Below are 19,999 nucleotides of genomic sequence, written 5' to 3'. Positions count from 1 at the left end.
TGCCTTTCCTTCTAAGGTGGTACAGTCCTTTCAGAAGTGAAAGAGGGGAGATCACACAGTCAAAGGCTGGATAACTCAGTTGGTTAGACTGTGGTGCTGATAATGCCAGGGTCACAGGTTCGATCCCCGTATGGGACAGTGGCGTATTCCTGTATTGCTGGGGGTTGGGCGAGGTGATCCTTGTAGAGATGAACTCTACAACTCTATGAATTCTATTATTCAGCAACAGTTTCATATGAAACTTGACACAGCACTGGAGGGATTGTCTTACATGCCTACATATTCATGGAATTCGTACTCCAGGGATTGCAGGGGTTCAAGTCTTACTTTGTATGTGGACTCATCAAATCATAGAACTGTAGAGTTGGAAAGGGTTCCGGGGGGTCATCTAGTCCAACCCCCTGAAATGCAGGAATCTCAGCTACAGAACCCATGACAGATGGCCATCCAACCTCTGCCTAATAACCTCCACCACCTGCTGAGGGTGTCGAACTGCTTTTACCGTCAAAAAGTTCCTCCTCGTGCTTACTCAGAATCTCCTTCCTTATCATTTGAATCCGTTGGCTCGGGTCCAACCCTCCAGACCAGGCATGTCAAACCTGCGGCCCTCCAGATGTTTTGGCCTACAACTCCCATGATCCCTAGCTAGCAGGACCAGTGGTTGGGGAAGATGGGAATTGTAGTCCAAAACATCTGGAGGGCCGCAGGTTTGACATGCCTGCTCCAGACCGTTAATAGCTAATGTTATTCTAGGCTGCATCAACAGAAGTCTAGTGTCCAGATCAAGGGGAGTAATAGCACCACTCTATTCTGTCTTGGTCAGAATACTATGTCCAGTTCTGGGCACCACAGTTTAAGAAGGATGTTGACAAGCTGGTCAACCAAGATAATCAAGGCTCTGGAAACCAAGGCTTCTGAGGAACGGTTGAAGGAGCGGGGCATTTTTAGCCTGAAAAAGAGACGAGTGAGGGGATACAAGGGAGCCACCTTCAAATATCTGAAGGGCTGTCACATGGAAGGCGGAGCAAGCTTGTTTTCTCCTCCGGAGGGCAGGACCGAAACCAATGGCTTCAAGTTACAAGAAAGGAGATTCTGGCTAAAGATCAGAAAGAACTTTCTGGCAGTAAGACCTGTTTGACAGTGGAATGGACTACCTCAGAAGGTAATTGGATTCTCCTTCAATGGAGGTTTTTAAGTAGAGGCTGGATGGCCACCTGTCATGGATGCTGTAGCTGAGATTCCTGCATTGCAGGGGGTTGGACTAGATGACCCCCTGGGACCCTTTCCAACTCTACAATTCTGTGATTCTATTAAAAATGGCATAACAAGTGGCCTATCAATTTATTGATTGATTTATTGCAAAAAAAAACACCTTCAAAGCAATTTAAAGAAACAATGAAACAATAAAATTACAGTAAACAGAATTAAAAGCAGCTGCTTAAAAACAGAAAAAAACACCAACAGGAAGCTAAGAACAGATTAATACCCGCACCAACTATGTAAATATCTGGGTAAAAGGTAAAGGTCAAGGGACCCCTGACCATTAGGTCCAGTCGTGACCGACTCTGGGGTTGCGGCGCTCATCTCACATTATTGGCCGAGGGAGCCGGCGTATAGCTTCCAGGTCATGTGGCCAGCATGACAAAGCCGCTTCTGGCAAACCAGAGCAGCACACGGAAACGCCGTTTACCTTCCCGCTGGAGCGGTTCCTATTTATCTACTTGCATTTTGATGTGCTTTCGAACTGCTAGGTTGGCAGGAGCTGGGACCAAGCAACGGGAGCTCACCCCGTCGCAGGGATTCGAACCGCCAACCTTCTGATCAGCAAGCCCTAGGCTCAGTGGTTTAACCCACAGAGCCACCTGGGGCCCTAAGCTTGTCTAAATAAAAAAGGTTTTCAGCAGGTGGAGAAAAGAGTGCAGTGAAGACTCCTGCCTGATATCAATAGGCAGGGAGTTCCAAAGATTGATTTCTTACAAAGAAATGCAGAGCAACAATTGTTTGGCACCTGTAACAATGCCAATTCTGCAAATCAAAGCGGTCAAATGGGCATATATGAGGGTATGAGGATCTCACAGGTAAACACTGTAAGGTGTGCCCCCGAGATCCAGTATGTAGAGGATTTAAGAGAATATGCCGTTAATCTTTCCTCACACCTCTGTGCATTTGTGGCCAACTACTGCTATGCAGCTTAGACTAGGAGGAAGAATCCTACCAAGCCAGAAGGTTCATTTGCCTTTTTCTGTTGAGAAACAAACTAAGTATTGAAGTCTATAGGTAGCTTCACTTTAAAAACTTCATTAATAACCTTAAGGATTTTATTCCAAAATCCCCCTGCCTCTGGGCATTCCCAATACATATGGGAGAACCATCCCTTGGTCTTGTTCACAGTGCCAGCAGTTAGGGTTCAATCCTGGTATCATATTAGCTAGCTGGGCCAGAGTTCTATACCATTTTAGAAAGAATTTTAGTTCAAGCTCCCTAAATTTGCTTACTTTAATCTCATCTATTCCTTTCATTATCCTTTTGACCTTTGATTCGCTAACGTCACAGGAAATAACATGGAAGGCCAAGTCTACTGTGATAAGGACCAGTTGGAACCCCTATCTTCAATGGATAACAACTATTGGACCAGAAGACATTCAGTGGAAATTAAAGGCATTGTGCCCGTGGCTGAGGACAACTGTTTGAACCCTTACAATGGGTTATGGGTGGGGGAGGGGGTGGGAAGGGAAAGGAAAAAATGTCACGGGAAATTAAAAATTGGAAGGAGAGAATATAATGTATGTAACAATTCTCGTACTTCAATAAAAATCTTTTTAAAAAGAGAGAGAGAGAGAAACAAACTAAGTAGGGCTTGCGGGGGGGGGGGGGCTGCAGCTTGCAAAAAACCCTACCCCACCCGCCAATTGCACAGACAGCCCCGTCTGCCAGCAAAGTAGGAGCTTCACAAACACCCCCAGCAGCCTCTCTCTCTCTCTCTCTGCAAGCGTTCAGAGGCAGTTCGGTCGGGCAGGCATGCTGTGTAAATTCCCAAGCAGATAAAAATAGTGCATGCAATAAAAAAATCTATTATTTATTCTGTTCTGAAGTGAATATATAAAGAGAAGGGGGGGGAGCGGGGAAAAGAGAAGCCCTCTGGAGAGGTTTTCCAGAACATCCAGCCCGCAGGAAATTTCATCCCCTCCTGTCGCGGTGTGACCCAAATCTGACAAAACCGTTAAATCAGTGTGTGTTATTACGGGAAGTGTTGTTAGAGGAGAAACATTTTACTGAGCCAGTCAGCTTATGACATTAAAACAGGAGCTGCAGGTGAAGGCTTTGCACCAATCCTGACTTCGGGACTGGGCTCAGTTCAGCTTATTTCCCAGTTCTAGGCGCACCCTGTGCTGAGCACATTATACGAACAGGTGATTTTTTTCTCATTATCTGTTCCGCTGATATAGGCAGACCATTTTCAAATAAATCAATTGTAGATTAATTGATTAATCTGAAAACGGCTCACCGATATCAGCAGAACGAATGATGAGGGGAAAGCAGAATGAAGGACGTAAATTGGCTTTTAAGTTCCTCAAACAGTGCATTTTTTAAAAATCAAATTCTGAAGTTAAAAGTTTCTGGTGTTTAACATCATTTGAAAAGGTGGTTTTACATACAAAAAGAATATACAAGAATATTAATGAGTACAGAGGAGTTTAGAGGATGGAACTCCGTGTAAACCGTGATGGGAATCTGATCTGGGGACAGAGATTGTGGAGGTAGATCGGAATAATTTGTGGGCTAACCCCCCCCCCCTAAAATCAGAATCAACTCGAATACAAGGAAATGTGTTTACATTATTTATTTAAATTATTTAAATACATTTAAAATATTGCACCGATGGGACTAGGTCTTCCCAGGAGGCCAGTAGGGGGACCAGTTTCTGCCCTCTCTAGCATCTGTCTTATTTTTCTGACTTTTATTATAAGACTGGACCTCGCAGACATCCAACAAAGCTGAAATTTGGAAGATTTGGGACAGAACAAAGACCATGCAGTGCATAGTTAAACTACGGAACCCCCTGCCACTGGAGGCAGCGATGACCACAAACTAGGATGGCTTCAAAGGAGGTTTAAGCAAATTCGTGCAGAATAAGGCTACTGTAACATGCAAACAATAGGGACCCAGGTGGTGCTGTGGGCTAAACCACTGAGCCTAGGGCTTGCTGGTCAGAAGGTCGGCGGTTCGAATCCCTGTGACGGGGTGAGCTCCCGTTGCTTGGTCCCAGCTCCTGCCAACCTAGCAGTTCGAAAGCACATCAAAGTGCAAGTAGATAAATAGGTACCGCTACAGCGGGAAGGTAAACGGCGTTTCCATGTGCTGCTCTGGTTTACCAGAAGCGGCTTTGTCATGCTGGCCACATGACCTGGAAGCTATACGCCGGCTCCCTCGGCCAATAATGCGAGATGAGCGCGCAACCCCAGAGTCTGTCACAACTGGAGCTAATGGTCAGGGGTCCCTTTACCTTTACCTTTAACATGCAAACAAGACCCAAGCAAAATAGCATTTTCTTGTGGTTTCCGGCGACCGGTATTCAAAAGGATGAGCTTCAGTTGCGCAACACTATTTGTGCGAGGTCGACAGCAGGAGAGGGAAGGCAGTTTTAAATCAGACGTGTTTGCAAAGAGAATGTAGTTGGCTTATGTTTAGCTGCAGCAGCAGGGAAATGCCCCCCTTCAAGAGTCTCCCCACCCCTCCTTTACTGGCAATTTCCCATGCGTCCCAGTGAGAAGTCGTTTCCCACTCCCTGTTCCTCGTGAGAAATGGTGCACTGCAGCAGCTTATGGCTGGAAAATAAGTCAAGCGTACCCGCTCCTCCTTTCTGACTGGGCTGCTGGTGACTAAAGAGGAGCAGGGCTTCTCTGTCCTTCCTGAATTCAGAAGTGGAGGAAGAAGGAGCACAGCTAGACTGGGCAGCCACAGCAGCTCCTGGCACTAAGAAAGACAAAATCCCACATCTCCTGATGGCCTCGTCCTGGGGAGGCAGGGGGGGGGGGTTGCTTCCAGCACTGATGGGGATGGGAGCTGAGTTCGAGTGCCCCTGAGTTCCCTGTGAAGAGGGACTGGTTGTTAAACCACTCTGGATACTGCAGCTCTCTAGGGGAGAGAACGGTAAAGGTGCCCCTGACCATCAGGTCCAGTCGTGTCCGACTCTGGGGTTGCGGCGCTCATCTCGCTCTATAGGCCGAGGGAGCCGGCGTTTGTCCGCAGAAAGCTTCCGGGTCACGTGGCCAGCATGACAAAGCTGCTTCTGACAAATGAGAGCAGCGCACGGAAACGCCGTTTACCTTCCCGCCGAAGCGGTCCCTATTTATCTACTTGCACTTTGATGTGCTTTCAAACATCAGGAGCTGGGACCAAACAATGGGAGCTCACCCCGTTGCAGGGATTCGAACCGCCAACCTTCTGATCAGCAAGCCCTAGACTCTGTGGTTTAACCCACAGCGCCACCTGGGTCAGATAGGGGAGATAGCAGTTACCTAACAACGCTCAGCACCCTGGATAAATGACAGGTCCCAGGATTCTTTGGGGGAAAACCATGATTTTTTAAAAGTCCTATCTTCATCCTTTAAATGCATGCATATGGCCCAACTCTGCATTTTCTCACTTGCTCCCCTCTCCCATTTTGTTCACGTACCTCCTGAAATAATAACAATGGCAATAACAATAATTAATTTGTATGCCGCCCAGCCACTCCGGGCGGCTCCCAGCAAAAATAGGGGGAAAAACACAAGACAACATCAAACACTAAAAACTTCCCTGCCTTGAGATGTCTTTTAAAAATCTGGACTACAGTGCCCATCACCTCTGTCTGCCGTGCATGTTGCTAGCAGGGGGTGATGGGAGACAGAATCCAACAGCATCTGGGGGACCCCAGGCCACCCACCCCTGCTTCTGCTTCAGACAGAATTGGCTGGTGGTCTCCTAGCTCTGGTGTGGCGGCCATTTTGGAGCAGGGCAGAGCAGCATCAAAAGTCGCTTCTGAGCATGCTCCGCCCAGTTCCAAAATGGCGGCAGCGCTACTTCCAGTCTACTACTTCCGGTCCAGTCCCTTATTTCTCAGGCCGGAACTTGGCAGGAATGGGTATAGCGGTAGAGTTGGAACTGATGTCTGGGAACATCTGGAGGATAACTTCCATCATCCCCAACCACTGGCAATGTTGGTTGGGGCTGATGGGACCTGGTGTCTGGGAACATCTGGAGGGATGCAAATTTGCTACCTGCACACAGACCAAGCCTCCTAACTCCCGTGGCCTCCTTACCCAATGCGTTCCTGCTCCAACTCTTCCATCTTCTCAGCACGAGCAATGACCCGGTTGATGATCTCCTTCTCCTCATCCGTAAGGTCTTCGTTCTTCCTCCCTCGGTCTGGCTGGGTCCCATGAGCTGACCAGCTGCCGGGGGCTCTGCAGTGGGCATAGGAAAGAGGGGGATCTGGTCAAGGAGGAGGACATCAAAGCCGCTGCAAGAGGAACCAAGCGCAACACATGGGCCAAGGCGGACATTTGCCTTCATAAGGCCATCGAGCCAGCTTTTTTTTTAAAAAAAAAAATTGAATAAACTTCTCTACCATTTAATAAAATATAGAAATCTCCCAACAGGTCACAGGGAATGTAAGTAGTTTACATTTCTGCTGCTCTGCATGAAGAAACATATTTGATCTGAAAAGCGGAGGGTTGAAAGGGGTGAGACCTCAAGTGGTCATCTAGTCCAACCCCAGGACAATGCAGGGAATCCACAACTGCGCCATCCCTGTGAGGTGGCCACCCAAACTCTCTTTTCATGCACACGCACAGCTATTACAAACTTCTAGGACCAAATAAGATGCGACCGCCATGGAGATGTCTCACTGCATTGCGGTCTCATTTTATTTTATGTTATTATTTTATACTTCTTGGGAGAAAAGCAATGGCAAACCTAGACAGCATCTTAAAAAGCAGAGACATCACCTTGCCAACAAAGGTCCATATAGTTAAAGCTATGGTTTTCCCAGTAGTGATGTATGGAAGTGAGAGCTGGACCATAAAGAAGGCTGATCGCTGAAGAATTGATGCTTTTGAATTATGGTGCTGGAGGAGACTCTTGAGAGTCCCGTGGACTGCAAGAAGATCAAACCTATCCATTCTGAAGGAAATCAGCCCTGAGTGCTCACTGGAAGGACAGATCCTGAAGCTGAGGCTCCAATACTTTGGCCACCTCATGAGAAGAGAAGACTCCCTGGAAAAGACCCTGATGCTGGGTCAATGATCCCATGAACAGCAGGAGGAGTGCTTGATCCCTTTGCAATCTGCATCCAGCTGATATTACAACTACTACTACTATACCACCACCACCACCACAGTGGTACTTTGGTTCTCAAACTTAATCCATTCCGGAAGTCCGTTCCAAAACCAAAGCGTTCCAAAACCTAGGCACGCTTTTCCATAGAAAGTAATGCAAAACGGATTAATCCGTTCCAAACTTTTAACAACAACCCTTAAAAAAGCAATTTAACATGAATTTTACTCTCTAACGAGACCATTGATCCATAAAATGAAAGCAATAATCAATGTACTGTAGTATAAAATAAATAAGACAGTATTGTAGATGATAAAAATTAAAATTATTTTTTTTTCTTATTTATACCGATTACAATGGTACCTCTGGTTAAGAACTTAATTCGTTCCGGAGGTCCGTTCTTAACCTGAAACTGTCCTACCCTGAATCACCACTTTAGCTAATGGGGCCTTCTGCTGCCACCGCACCATCAGAGCACGATTTCTGTTCTCATCCTGAGGCAAAGTTCTTAACCCGAGGTACTATTTCTGGGTTAGCTGAGTTTGTAACCTGAAATGTTTGTAACCTGGGGTACCACCGTACAGTCATTGTTTGGATGGGGAGCTTTTATCCATTTCTGCAGTCACACAATCAATCAGTAGCTGAACTGGGTTCCACACCGTCACAAAAAAAAAACCAAATTAACTGCAAAAGCTTCAAAAACAAAACCGCAAAATAAATAGCAAAAACAAAAGCGCCAAACTTAATCCGTTCCAGAAGTCTGTTCCTAGCTGCCAAGTATCCCGTATCCGCCGGGAAAACCCCTTTTTTCTTACCGTTTCCCGGCGGTCTCCCGTTTAGGTTAAAATCCCGGTATTGTCCCTTAAATCGGTTTCGGCCCGGCGGCCATTTTTCTGGTGCCGCTTTGCCCTTCTATGGGCACCAGAAAATGGTGGCGCCGGCGCCGGAAGTCGCTTCCGCGCATGACCGGAAGTTGCGTGACGCGACTTCCAGTGGCGATTTGCCCTTCTATGGGCATCAGAAAATGGCGGCGCAGGCGCCGGAAGTCGCTTTTACGTGTTTCCGGTCATGCGTGGAAGCGACTTCCGGCGCTGGCGCCGCCATTTTCTGGGGCCCATAGAAGGGCGAAGCGCCACCGGAAGTTGCGTCACGCAACTTCCGGTCATGCGCGCGCTGCCGATCCCGGATCTTTAGGTCCCGAACTTGGCAGGTATGAGTCTGTTTGACTTCCGAAATGTTTGAAAACCAAACAGCAGCAACTGATTGGTGCAGGTGCCCTGGAAACAATAGCTGACAGCCGCAGTTTGGAAACAGGAACACTTACTTCCAGGTTTTCAGTGTTTGGGAACCAAGGCGTTTGAGAACCAAGGTACCACTGTAGTATTCTTATTCTTCTTATTCCCTTCACCCTAAAGTCCCAGCATTAAAAACAATGTTAAGGTAAAGGTAAAGGGACCCCTGACCATTAGGTCCAGTCGTGACCGACTCTGGGGTTGCACGCTCATCTCGCATTATTGGCCGAGGGAGCCGGTGTACAGCTTCCAGGTCATGTGGCCAGCATGACAAAGCCGCTTCTGGCAAACCAGAGCAGCACACGGAAATGCCGTTTACCTTCCCGCTGTAGTGGTTCCTATTTATCTACTTGCATTTTGATGTGCTTTCGAACTGCTAGGTTGGCAGGAGCTGGGACCGAGCAACGGGAGCTCACCCCGTCACAGGGATTCGAACCGCCGACCTTCTGATCAGCAAGCCCTAGGCTCAGTGGTTTAACCCACAGTGCCACCTAAATACCATTTAAAACAATGATAAAGAAAGCCTAAAAATAATTCAGGTGCTTTCATGCCTTCCACATTGCCAGGCCTTTGCAAACTGTGAGTAACACACAGCAGGACCAGAGGTGGATGCCAACAGGGTCATCAGGGCCTGGGAGGCAGAGCTGTCACTCACATTTGCTTTTTCCTCATTCAAGGCTTTGCCTGCCAAGGGGTGGGGGGAACCTACCACCTCCAAAAGGGGGGGGGAGGAACAGGGGGGGGAAGCAGCTAAGCAAAGTGCAAAATTACTATTGTTGCCACAAGCCCAGCTCCTTTTAATAATCAGTTTGTCCTCTTGGAATAATAAGCAAGAGCATTTTGGCTGGGGAGCTGTCAGCTTGTTTCCCTTCCGATGGCAGCCTATATTTTGTCGACTAGGACGAGAATTAAGTCTGCAGCCCAGCAGCAGCGCCGGCTTCCAAGAAACGCAGGCAATGAGAAAGGGGGTTTGCTTGCTGCAGCTCAACTGAGTCACGGCCAAGGCAGCGGGCCAACGGCAGAGCAGAATGGCAACATGGGAGAAGCTCCTTCAAAACCGCTTGCTAAGTCAACATCACCGAGCAAAACAGTAGGAAAGTTCAGGTCTAGCCCAAACGCCTTAGGTCACAGCTTTCTGGGGAGCTCAGGGTACGGGGTGCTCATAACTTAGGCACGTTTAACTTGTCGTGCCCATTCAGCTTTACGCATATGGAAAGGGGAAGGGGTTCCTGGGGGTGGGGGGTGATTTTGGCAATCCTACCCAACAATGAACTTTTGACTATTTGCAATTTTGGCTTTAGGCCCCTACGTAAGTTGCAGGCTGGCTATCCAGACCCTCCAAGTGTCCCTATTTTCCAGGAACAGTCCCAGATTTACAGAAACTGTCTCACTTTCTGATTTGATCCTGCAACGTCCCACTTTTCCTTAGAACACCCCTCTTTTCATTGCAGAATTGTTGGAGAGTGTGGAGTTATACAATAACCTTATGAAATAGGCTAGGCTGAGAGGCAGGGACTGGTCCGAGGTCACACCCGGTGAGCTTCATGGCCAAGTGTGTGGGGGGGGTTGAACCCTGCCCTCCCAGGTTCCTAGCCTGACGCTCTAACCACTGTACCACACTGTCACTCCCCACATGTTGCTGCATGTGAGCTGTGCGCCTGCTCCTGCACCCCTGCATGATATTAGACCAGTGGGGGAACCTCCCACCGACCCACATTTATAAAGGCCGCCCAGAAAACTACCAGCGTTCCAGGAAATGAGAACATGAAGAGAGTTGTCTTTTTGCAAAAAAAGACAGGCGGAGAGAGAGACTGGGCTTGTTCTCCGGATCTGAGGCTGCTCACGCTTTTCATCCTGCAGTGGGATTTGATGCAGCAATTTCCTCTGCAATCCAGGCTGAGCGTATCTGTGAAATGAGCCAACAGGGTTCTCTCGCTCCCAGAGCGCAAGGAAGAGAAAGGAAGAGAGGAGGGACTCCACGAGGGAAACATCTGCCACCCAGGCATGAAACGCACCAATTCCTACCTAAGGAGGCCGGTGCTGTGAGCATCCCAAGGCCTTTTAGACCAAGGCAGGTCTCATGCCTGGAAGAACCTGGCCAGAGCTGCTCATCCTTGAGGTGACAGCCCTGCCATAAGGCAAACTCCTTGTGTTACAGGAATTCTAAGATCTCATATACGGTATATAAATCATATGTTCATTAATTTTCAAGGCAAACACATCCATAAGTACAGTGGTACCTCGGGTTGAGAACTTAATTCGTTCTGGAGGTCCATTCTTAACCTGAAACTGTTCTTAACCTGAGATACCACTTTAGCGACCCAGGTGGAGCTGTGGGCTAAACCACTGAGCCTAGGGCTTGCTGATCAGAAGGTCGGCGGTTTGAATCCCTGTGACGGGGTGAGCTCCTGTTGCTTGGTCCCAGCTCCTGCCAACCTGGCAGTTCGAAAGCACATCAAAAAATGCAAGTAGATAAATAGGAACCGCTATACCGGGAAGGTAAACGGCGTTTCCGTGTGCTGCTCTGGTTTGCCAGAAGCGGCTTTGTCATGCTGGCCACATGACCTGGAAGCTATACGCCGGCTCCCTCGGCCAATAATGCGAGATGAGCGCGCAACCCCAGAGTCGGTCACGACTGGACCTAATGGTCAGGGGTCCCTTTACCTTTTTACCACTTTAGCTAATGGGGGCCTCCCGCTGCCGCCGCGCAATTTCTGTTCTCATCCTGAAGCAAAGTTATTAACCCAAGGTACTGTTTCTGAGTCTGTAACCTGAAGTGTCTGTAACCCGAGGTACCACTCTATATAAACTACGTGTCTGAAATAGTACAGGAGAGCAATCCTGAAACCATTTTGACTCTCCCAAATTTTCCCCAAATGTTTCTCTGCAAGGAGGAAGTGGGAAATCCTCCCCATTGTCTCTTTGCTCACAAATCCTGTCTTAAGGGCATATTTGTGTATGAATAGGGTGAGCCTGGGACACGGGTGGTGCTGTGGGTTAAACCACAGAGCCTAGGGCTTGCCGATCAGAAGGTCGGCGGTTCAAATCCCCGCGACAGGGTGAGCTCCCGTTGCTCGGTCCCTGCTCTTGCCAATCTAGCAGTTCGAAAGCATGTCAAAGTGCAAGTAGATAAATAGGTACCGCTCTGGCGGGAAGGTAAACGGCGTTTCCATGTGCTGCTCTGGTTCGCCAGAAGCGGCTTTGTCATGCTGGCCACATGATCTGGAAGCTGTACGCCGGCTCCCTCGGCCAATAATGCGAGATGAGCGCCACAACCCCAGAGTTGGTCACAACTGGACCTAATGGTCAGGGGTCCCTTTACCTTTAGGGTGAGCCTATGACCTGGATTCAGGCATTAAGGTATTTACTATCACAAAAGAATGGCCAGGATGCCCAGGTAAAAGCTATCAGTAACCATTATCAGGTACCCTTCAGTGATGTATGTATGATGTTTTGGGGGGTAGCCTTAAGCTACAGGGGAGGGAATTTTCAAATGTCTATATAAGAGCTTGCACACCAATGTTCTGGGTTCCTGCGTGTGGTGAGTGGGGACCCCGTTGCAACAGTTTAATAAAGATCAAGCTTACTAGCTGCTTTGCTTCTCAATATTCTCTGGTTGGCCTCTGTTATTTTCACCTACCGATAGAGAACCTACTTAAGGTTCTCTAACGGTAGGAGATATGGGCTCTTAGATACCCCATAAAGGAAAGGGAGCAGTATTTCTCTTGTAACACTTGAGAACAACGTTTCCAGATTTCCATTAAGCAGCAGCCCTCGTAGCGCTGGTCTTTGCTAAATCGCTTGGGAAGGTTGTCGTGTTGCTGCACATTTCCCCCTCCTCTCCCCTCTGGTTTGTGTCTGACAAGTCGGTATTTGCAAGGAGACAAACTCTCTGGTGGAGGGAGCCGAACCCCCCCCCCCCCGTCTCAGTTTGAAATTACAAGCAAAGCCTTTGGCTGCAGCTCTTATCGACCAAATTGTATTTCATGTACAATCAGGCCGTCAATAAATCTCTCCCCACCCCACACCCTGCCTATATTCCCAGGCCCTCATCTTGGATTACCAAAGTAAGCAGTTTATCCGGCAGATCTTTGCAACCGAGCAGAATCCATCAGGTGTTTTTCTCTGTTCCAATCAATAAACCATCTTTGTTTGGATTCCTCGGTTTATTAGATACTCCTCAGAAGGGCAATTAAAAAAAAAACAACAACAACCGGTGAAAATTCCTGGTCGTAACAAATAGGTCACAGCAACAGAACCACAAAGCAAGCTGTGGTTCAAGGAACATCAATGGCTTTGGGGCCAAAATCTACCTGAGCAATTGTAGCTTTCTCAAAGCCATAGGTAGGCAAACTAAGGCCTGGGGGGCCGGATCCGGCCCAATCGCCTTCTAAATCTGGCCTGAGGACAGTGCGGGAATCAGCGTGTTTTTAATTTAAAATGCATCTCTGGGTTATTTGTGGGGCATAGGAATTCGTTCATTTCTGCCAAAAAAAAAATATAGCCCGGCCCCCAACAAGGTCTGAGGGACAGTGGACCGGCCCCCTGATGAAAAATGTTTGCTGACCCCTGCTCAAGGCCATCAGTGAAATCAAGGGCTTTTTTTCTACCCAGATCACTTTGCCAGACCCTCCTAATGTCCCTATTTTCCAGAGTCAGTGCCAGATTTACAGAAGCCATCCCAGTTTCTTATTTGATCCCGGAATGTCCCGCTTTTCCTTAGTAGTAGTAGTAGTAATAAATAATAATAATAATAATAATAATAATAATAATAATAATAATAATAATAATTTATTTATACCCCGCCCACCTGGCTGAGTTTCCCCAGCCACTCTGGGCAGCTTCCAACAGAACAGAACATTAAAATGCAATAATTTATTAAACATTAAAAGCTTCCCTAAACAGGGCTGCCTTCAGATGTCTTCTAAAATAGGATATCCCTATTTTCATTAGAGAAATGTTAGAGGGTATGGGGCTATGTGACCCCCTGAGCCAAGGAGATAAGTAACTAGACAACCTTTAAAAGACATCTGAAGGCAGCCCTGTATAGGGAAGGGTTTTTTAATGTTCAATGTTTTGTTATGCTTCTATATATATTGGAAGCTGCCCAGAGTGGCTGGGGCAACCCAGTCAGATGAGTGGGGTATTATTATTATTCCAGTATTATTATTAAACAGGATGTCCCTATTTTCATCAGAGAAATCTTTCAATTGAATTGCATTTGCCATTTTATGGCCACCTTTACATCTTCGTACCTCCTTTTTGAGAGGGGGCGACCAGAACTGTAGGGAACATATTACTGGAGACACGTCAGAAAGGGGTACGGATGGCAACCCTCCAAATTCTCTCCTACAGGCTCCCGTTACAACTGGGGAAGGCACAGGCACGAGACCTTGCCCACCCTGAGAGAACAAAGCCCTTTGGGAGCCGCCTCGCAGATCCACACCACCCAACCCAGCAGAGCGCCCACAGATGGCGCCCACCCCGCCCGGAATCCGAACTGCCATCTGCATTTCTATTCTGCCAGGAACAAGCAGAAATTTGCAGCTGAATCGAGGAACAAAAGCCAGCCGGCGCAGGCAGGGAGCTAAATAGGGCACGTATAAATAGTGCCAATTGTTCTTGCCCGCTGCGCTGCTCACATCGTGAAATTGAGGGGGGCTTTGAAAAGATCTCGTCTCCCATTCTTCCCCTCGCCAAGCCAAGGCGGGGTGTTTTTGGTGGGTAATCTAGACAGAAATGCCTCCTCGCAGGCAGCCGGCGTTAGGAGGGGGTTGGCAGATGAGTTTTCCCATTCATCTTCAGAGTGAGGTTGCCTCCTTTCAAAGCCTGGCTATGTTCTTGTGATGGCATCCTGGACAATGAGCCAGACCTTTGGTCCATCTACATCAGTGCGGTCTACCCAGAGGGCTTGTCCACACTTAACGTTTGCCCTGCTCTTTCCAGGCCCAGGTCCACACTTTACAACTCCAGACCCACCGGTGCCAACTGGGGGGCCCTGGGGGCCGAGCACCCACAAAAAAATTGTTGTGGGTGCTTGGCACCCACACAGCGGGACCTCCAACGCGACTTCTGGTGCCTTGTGAAGCACTGGAGGTCAAGCCTGAGGCCTCTCAAGGACTCAGAAGTGGTGTCTGGGGCCTTGGAGCATAGCTGCCAAGTACCCCGTTTTCCCCGGGAAACCCCCGTTTTTACTTACCTTTTCCCGGTGGTCCCCATATCACTTCATCTCCCATTTTTCTCCATTATTTTCTCCTGCCGGCATCCATTTTTTTTCTTTCTGATTCGCCCTTCTATGGGCACCAAAAATGGCCGCCGCCGGCTTCAAAAGTCGCATCTACGCATGTCCGGAAGTGCATAGACGCGACTTCCGGTGTCGGCGGCGGCCATTTTTGATGCCCATAGATGGGTGGAGCGACACCGGAAGTTGCGTTGACGCACTTCCTGACATGCGTACAAGTGACTTTCGAAGCCGGCAGCGGCCATTTTTGGTACCCATAGAAGGGCAAAGCGACACCAGAAGTTATGTCAACGCAACTTCCGGTGTCACACGGCTGCCGGTCCCGGATTCTGCAGTCCGGGTCTTGGAAGGTAAGCCTTGGAGATGGAGTCCCAGCTTCACGAAGCCTTCTGACGTGACTTCACACCCTTGATTTGCATACCAGCATCATGATATTAACTGGCAGTTTATTTTCACTTCATTTCCTACCGATCTGTAACACTTGTGTGTCCACATTTTCATCAAGCTATCAATCAGTCCCCGGCGAGCCAGATGCCATGAGTGTATATGTGAACTAAATGCACAACAGATAAACAGAGGACTTACTGTTCTTTTCCGCTTCAAAGCAGCGTGGGGGGAGGAAAAGGAAGAGGGGAAAAGTCAAATACATTATTGCACCAAACAAACATCATCAAAGGATGCTAATATTTCTCGGCAACCGTCTCAGTAAGGGGAGGCTGATCAAGTCCTGGACACATGCCTGGAGTTGGGGACGGGCTGGGTAAGGGCCAATCAACCCAAGGAGATTACTGTGAGATGGAAGCCCTGCGTATGAGCGGTTCCCAAGTTTGGAAATTGGGCAGGTTGACATCATGCCTTGCCCTGACCTGGTACCAGAAAAAGAACCCTCAGAGGACATCCCACAGGCAGGATCTGAGCACAAGAGCGCTCTCCCCTCCCATGGCTTCCAGCAACTGGTATTCAGAAACTCCACGCTTGGAGGCAGAGCAGAGTCATTCTGGCTGGTAGCCATCGATAGCCCTCTCCTCCATGCATTTGCCCAAGTTGGTGGCCATCACTGCCTCCTGTGAGAGTGGGTATGTGAGGCACATATTTCCTTTTATGTGTCCTGAATCTTCTAATATTCACTTTCTTTGGATGTCCCTGAGTTCCAGAGTTATCAGACAGGGAGTAAAAACTTCCCCCTCTTCTCTAAACAAAAACTCTTCAATATACCTGTCAGTGATGTGGTGACTACTCTTGAGTAACGACCTTCCACATGCTTGTCTTTCAGACGTTTTTATTGGTGCACATTATTTACAGTGTAACGAACCACTGATTCCATGTCTACCCGCTCGAGTCAGATTCCTGCACTGCCCCCCTCCGCGTTCTAGACCAAGCCTCGGAACTGAGAAGCGCCTCCCTTTCCTCCTCCTCCTCAATTCCGGCATCGGGGGGGGGGGAACGGGTCTTCTGTCTGACCGATTCCTGTCCTCTCTGTCCACCTCCCTTTCTTCCTGCCTATGGAGCAGGGGCTCTTGGATGCTGCCAGAGCCCTGGCCCTCCCTCTCCGTTCCCTGACTCCCTCTATCAGACCCTTCGCTCTCCTGACTGCTGGGAGACGGGCTGCTTCGGATGAAGGGGGGGTTCTCTATAAGCCCTCCCCCTTACAATACCTTTCGAAGGGAGGCGGCCAGAACTTTACACAGTACTCCAAATGCAGTTGGCACCATAGATTTGTATAATGGCATTGTGACAATTATAGAATGGCAAGGTTGGAAGGGACTCTGAGGGTCATCTAGTCCAACGCCCCGCAACACAGGAACCCAACAGATGGCTATCCAAGCTCTGCTTAAAAACCTCCGAAGAAGGAGAGTCCACAACCTCTTGCGGGAGTCTGTACCACTGCACCAACAGCTCTTGGTGTCAGAAAGACCTTCCGGATATTTAGTCAGAATCTCCTTTCTTGCCAGCAGGAGAAAACAAGTTTGCTCCATCTTCTATGTGAGAGCACTTTAGATATGTGAAGATGGCTATCGTATTTGCTCTCCGTCTATTGGCAGTTTTATTTTCAATTCCTTGCCTAATGATCCCGACCGTGCAATTTGGCTTTTTTTTCCACAGCTGCCACACACTGCATCAACATCTTCATTCAGCTCTCTACTGTGACACACACACACCCCGAGGTCTCCTTCCAGGTCTGCCCCTGCTAGTTCAGAGCCCATGAATGTACACGTTGGAGCTCTGGGACTCCCCAATTAAACCCACGCCAACTTGGCATTCCTCCGCACGGTCAACCAACAACATCAACAGGCCCATGGCTATCACAGTTTCCTTACATTCCCTGCCCTCTGACAATGATCTCCAAACAATTTAACATCTACTGGACTCTCTGTGTCTGTCTCTCCCCTCCCCCCCCCCCCCCCGCCGGTCATTAGCAGCTCTTGGAATCCAGTCTGATAAGGAGCAAACACTTCTGGCAAGGGAATAGCTGCATACATTATTTAAATGATTTGAATTTAATTCCGCTGCCAAGCTGAGGGATGACTTGAGATGGATGGCAGTTTAAGGATTAGAATTAACGGGCAAAATTAAATTAGGCCACGGGTGGCTGGGGGAAGAGATACTCAGGTCGCAATTTTAGCTTTTCCAGCAAAGTTTCTGATCACTGCTGCTGGTGGCCTAGAGGTGCTGTCGTTGTTTAAGACAGTCTCCCCACTCCACCCCCCACCCCCATGCCCCCAGTTGCTGTCAGGACCTGCCAAAGCTGGAATTAGCTAGGCTCTTCTTGAGTTCATCTTTGAAGGGTATCAACATTCTGCAATCAGACAGGCTTAATTCTGCAACCTGCGTTAATGATCCCCGTTTCCCTTTCTTTTGCACAGTGTTCCTACCATTCTGTGCATTTTATTCTGGTTTGCTTTGCTTATCACAGGAAGGAACAAAGAAACTCTGCAGAGCACTGAAGCACACACACACAAGCTCCCTTGATCAACTACCGGTACCTCCTCAGGCTGCTGATATTTCAATAGGTGACAGCCATAATGCATAATTCAAACAGATCTTTGCATCGTTATAAGAACTGTTAACGCTGAGAACTGCTGCATGAGCTGACTTTTTCCCTCCTCCCTCCCCATCCCCTTTTCCTTGTGTGTCATGTCTTTTTTATTGTAAGTCTCTACGACTGATCTTGTAAGCCACATTGTTTTGGCTAAAGAGTGGGGTGAAACTAGTTCTCTAAAGAAATATGGCTTAGAAAAGAGGAATGAAACCTCTGGCTCTCTGGCAACTAAATTATGCCACTGATAGCACATTCTTCCAGGTTCCGTGCATGCCCGTTGAATCGCAGCAGGCACGCACACAACACGCACATTATTAAACAGTATGGTCATATCTTATGCACAATCAATTTGCACAATTTCAACCTTCCAGAGTTGAAAACGGTGCAAATTAATTGCGTGCAAGGCGGAGAGCTTAAAAGCTCTCCTTTTGCATCAGGTTTTACCCACGTGGAAAGACCTTTTAAGCTCTCCGCCTTGCTTTCCAGGCAAGTTCCACTTGGAGAGGGGCCCTGGGATGCTCTCACGACATCCCATGGGAACTCAGACAGCTCCAGAAGATCTCATGAGAGCATCCCAGAATCTGTGTGCTGTACAGGCCTTGTCTGGTAAGCAAGGAGGAGAGTTTAAAAGCTCTCTGCCTTGCTAGGATTAGGCCCACTCAGTTTGCCAGCTCTGGAAAGTAAGGATGGGGTGTGCGATTCGAATATATATATATATATATTTGTATATGTGCCACCCCCGGAACGTAAGTTCCACGCAAGCTGTGCTATAATATACAAATCAGCTGGCAGGTGGGTGGTGGAAGTGGAGAGTCAAAAGCCACGGAATCCTCTTACCCGCCCCGAAGAGCCATCTGTCTATCATTCTGATACATCCATTGACCAGTGCTGTTGCCAACGACCGTGTCCGTCATGGCTGAATGTTGAGGCTCCCTGAAAGACAAAAAAGCAGCAAGACCTTGTAAATCAACAGCGAGATCAAGGGTTGAAGAGGTAATGATTGCGGCAGCAAAGAAGAGGGTGTGGTGAACTCTTTAGAATAGTTGGGAGGGACCGTGAGGGTCATCTAATCCAACCCCCTGCAATGCAGGAACCTTTTGCCCTACATGGGACTTGAACCCATGACCCTGGGATTCGGAGTCTCGCGCTCTGCTGACAGAGCTGCAAGGCAACAAGCCCTTTAGGCAAAGAAGCTCCCTGAGAAACCTCCATATTTGCAGGTCACTAACAGGTCTCTTCTTAAAGGATCATTGGGCACCATAAGTGGATACCAGGAGCCACAGGGAAGAAACTGCCTCTCTGGCCTGGAGAGATTTTGCCGAGTTGCGATTTTGTTCACAAGGCAGGGTTCCTGGAGGGAAAGCAACATGGGGCATTTTATCTGATGCAAGTAGAACTGAATCTGTGAACACTGCAACGGGTCAGTTTGACATCAAGTCTGCACAGACATTTATATGGGAGCGATCGAGAGCTGGTCCTGAATGGGGTAACTGTGCCCCTGAAGCACCAGGTGCGCAGCCTGGGAGTCATTTTGGACTCCCAGCTGTCCATGGAGGCGCAGGTCAATTCTGTGTCCAGGGCAGCTGTCTATCAGCTCCATCTGGTACGCAGGCTGAGACCCTACCTGCCTGCAGACTGTCTAGCCAGAGTGGTGCATGCTCTAGTTATCTCCCGCTTGGACTACTGCAATGCGCTGTACGTGGGGCTACCTTTGAAGGTGACTCGGAAACTACAACTAATCCAGAATGCGGCAGCTAGACTGGTGACTGGGAGCGGCTGCCGAGACCACATTACACCGGTCTTGAAAGATCTACATGGGCTCCCAGTACGTTTCCGAGCACAATTCAAAGTGTTGGTGCTGACCTTTAAAGCCCTAAATGGCCTCGGTCCAGTATACCTGAAGGAGCATCTCCACCTCCATCATTCTGCCCGGACACTGAGGTCCAGCACCAAGGGCCTTCTGGCGGTTCCCTCGTTGCGAGAAGCCAAGTTGCAGGGAACTAGGCAGAGGGCCTTCTCGGTGGTGGCGCCTGCCCTGTGGAACGCTCTCCCAACAGATGTCAAAGAGGAAAACAACTACCAGACTTTTATAAGACATCTGAAGGCAGC

The 19,999-nt window shown here is 48.5% G+C and overlaps 1 protein-coding gene across 1 annotated transcript in view; it reads right to left on the bottom strand.

Moving 5' to 3' along the window:
• RPH3A (rabphilin 3A) overlaps nucleotides 1–19,999 on the bottom strand; it is a 95,635-nt gene that overhangs the window by 42,788 nt on the left and 32,848 nt on the right. Inside the window, exons 2-3 of the mRNA XM_060276326.2 lie at nucleotides 18,728–18,823; nucleotides 6,303–6,446 (exon numbers count right to left, since the gene is read on the bottom strand). Coding sequence (XP_060132309.2) covers nucleotides 6,303–6,446; nucleotides 18,728–18,804 — 221 coding nt within the window. The 5' untranslated portion in view covers nucleotides 18,805–18,823. The remainder of the gene's footprint in view (nucleotides 1–6,302; nucleotides 6,447–18,727; nucleotides 18,824–19,999) is intronic.

The sequence above is a fragment of the Zootoca vivipara genome, chromosome 6, assembly GCF_965207765.1.
Source record: "Zootoca vivipara chromosome 6, rZooViv2.hap1.1, whole genome shotgun sequence".
NCBI classification, from domain to species: Eukaryota; Metazoa; Chordata; class Lepidosauria; order Squamata; family Lacertidae; genus Zootoca; species Zootoca vivipara.
This window is presented reverse-complemented; position numbering and strand designations above follow the sequence as displayed.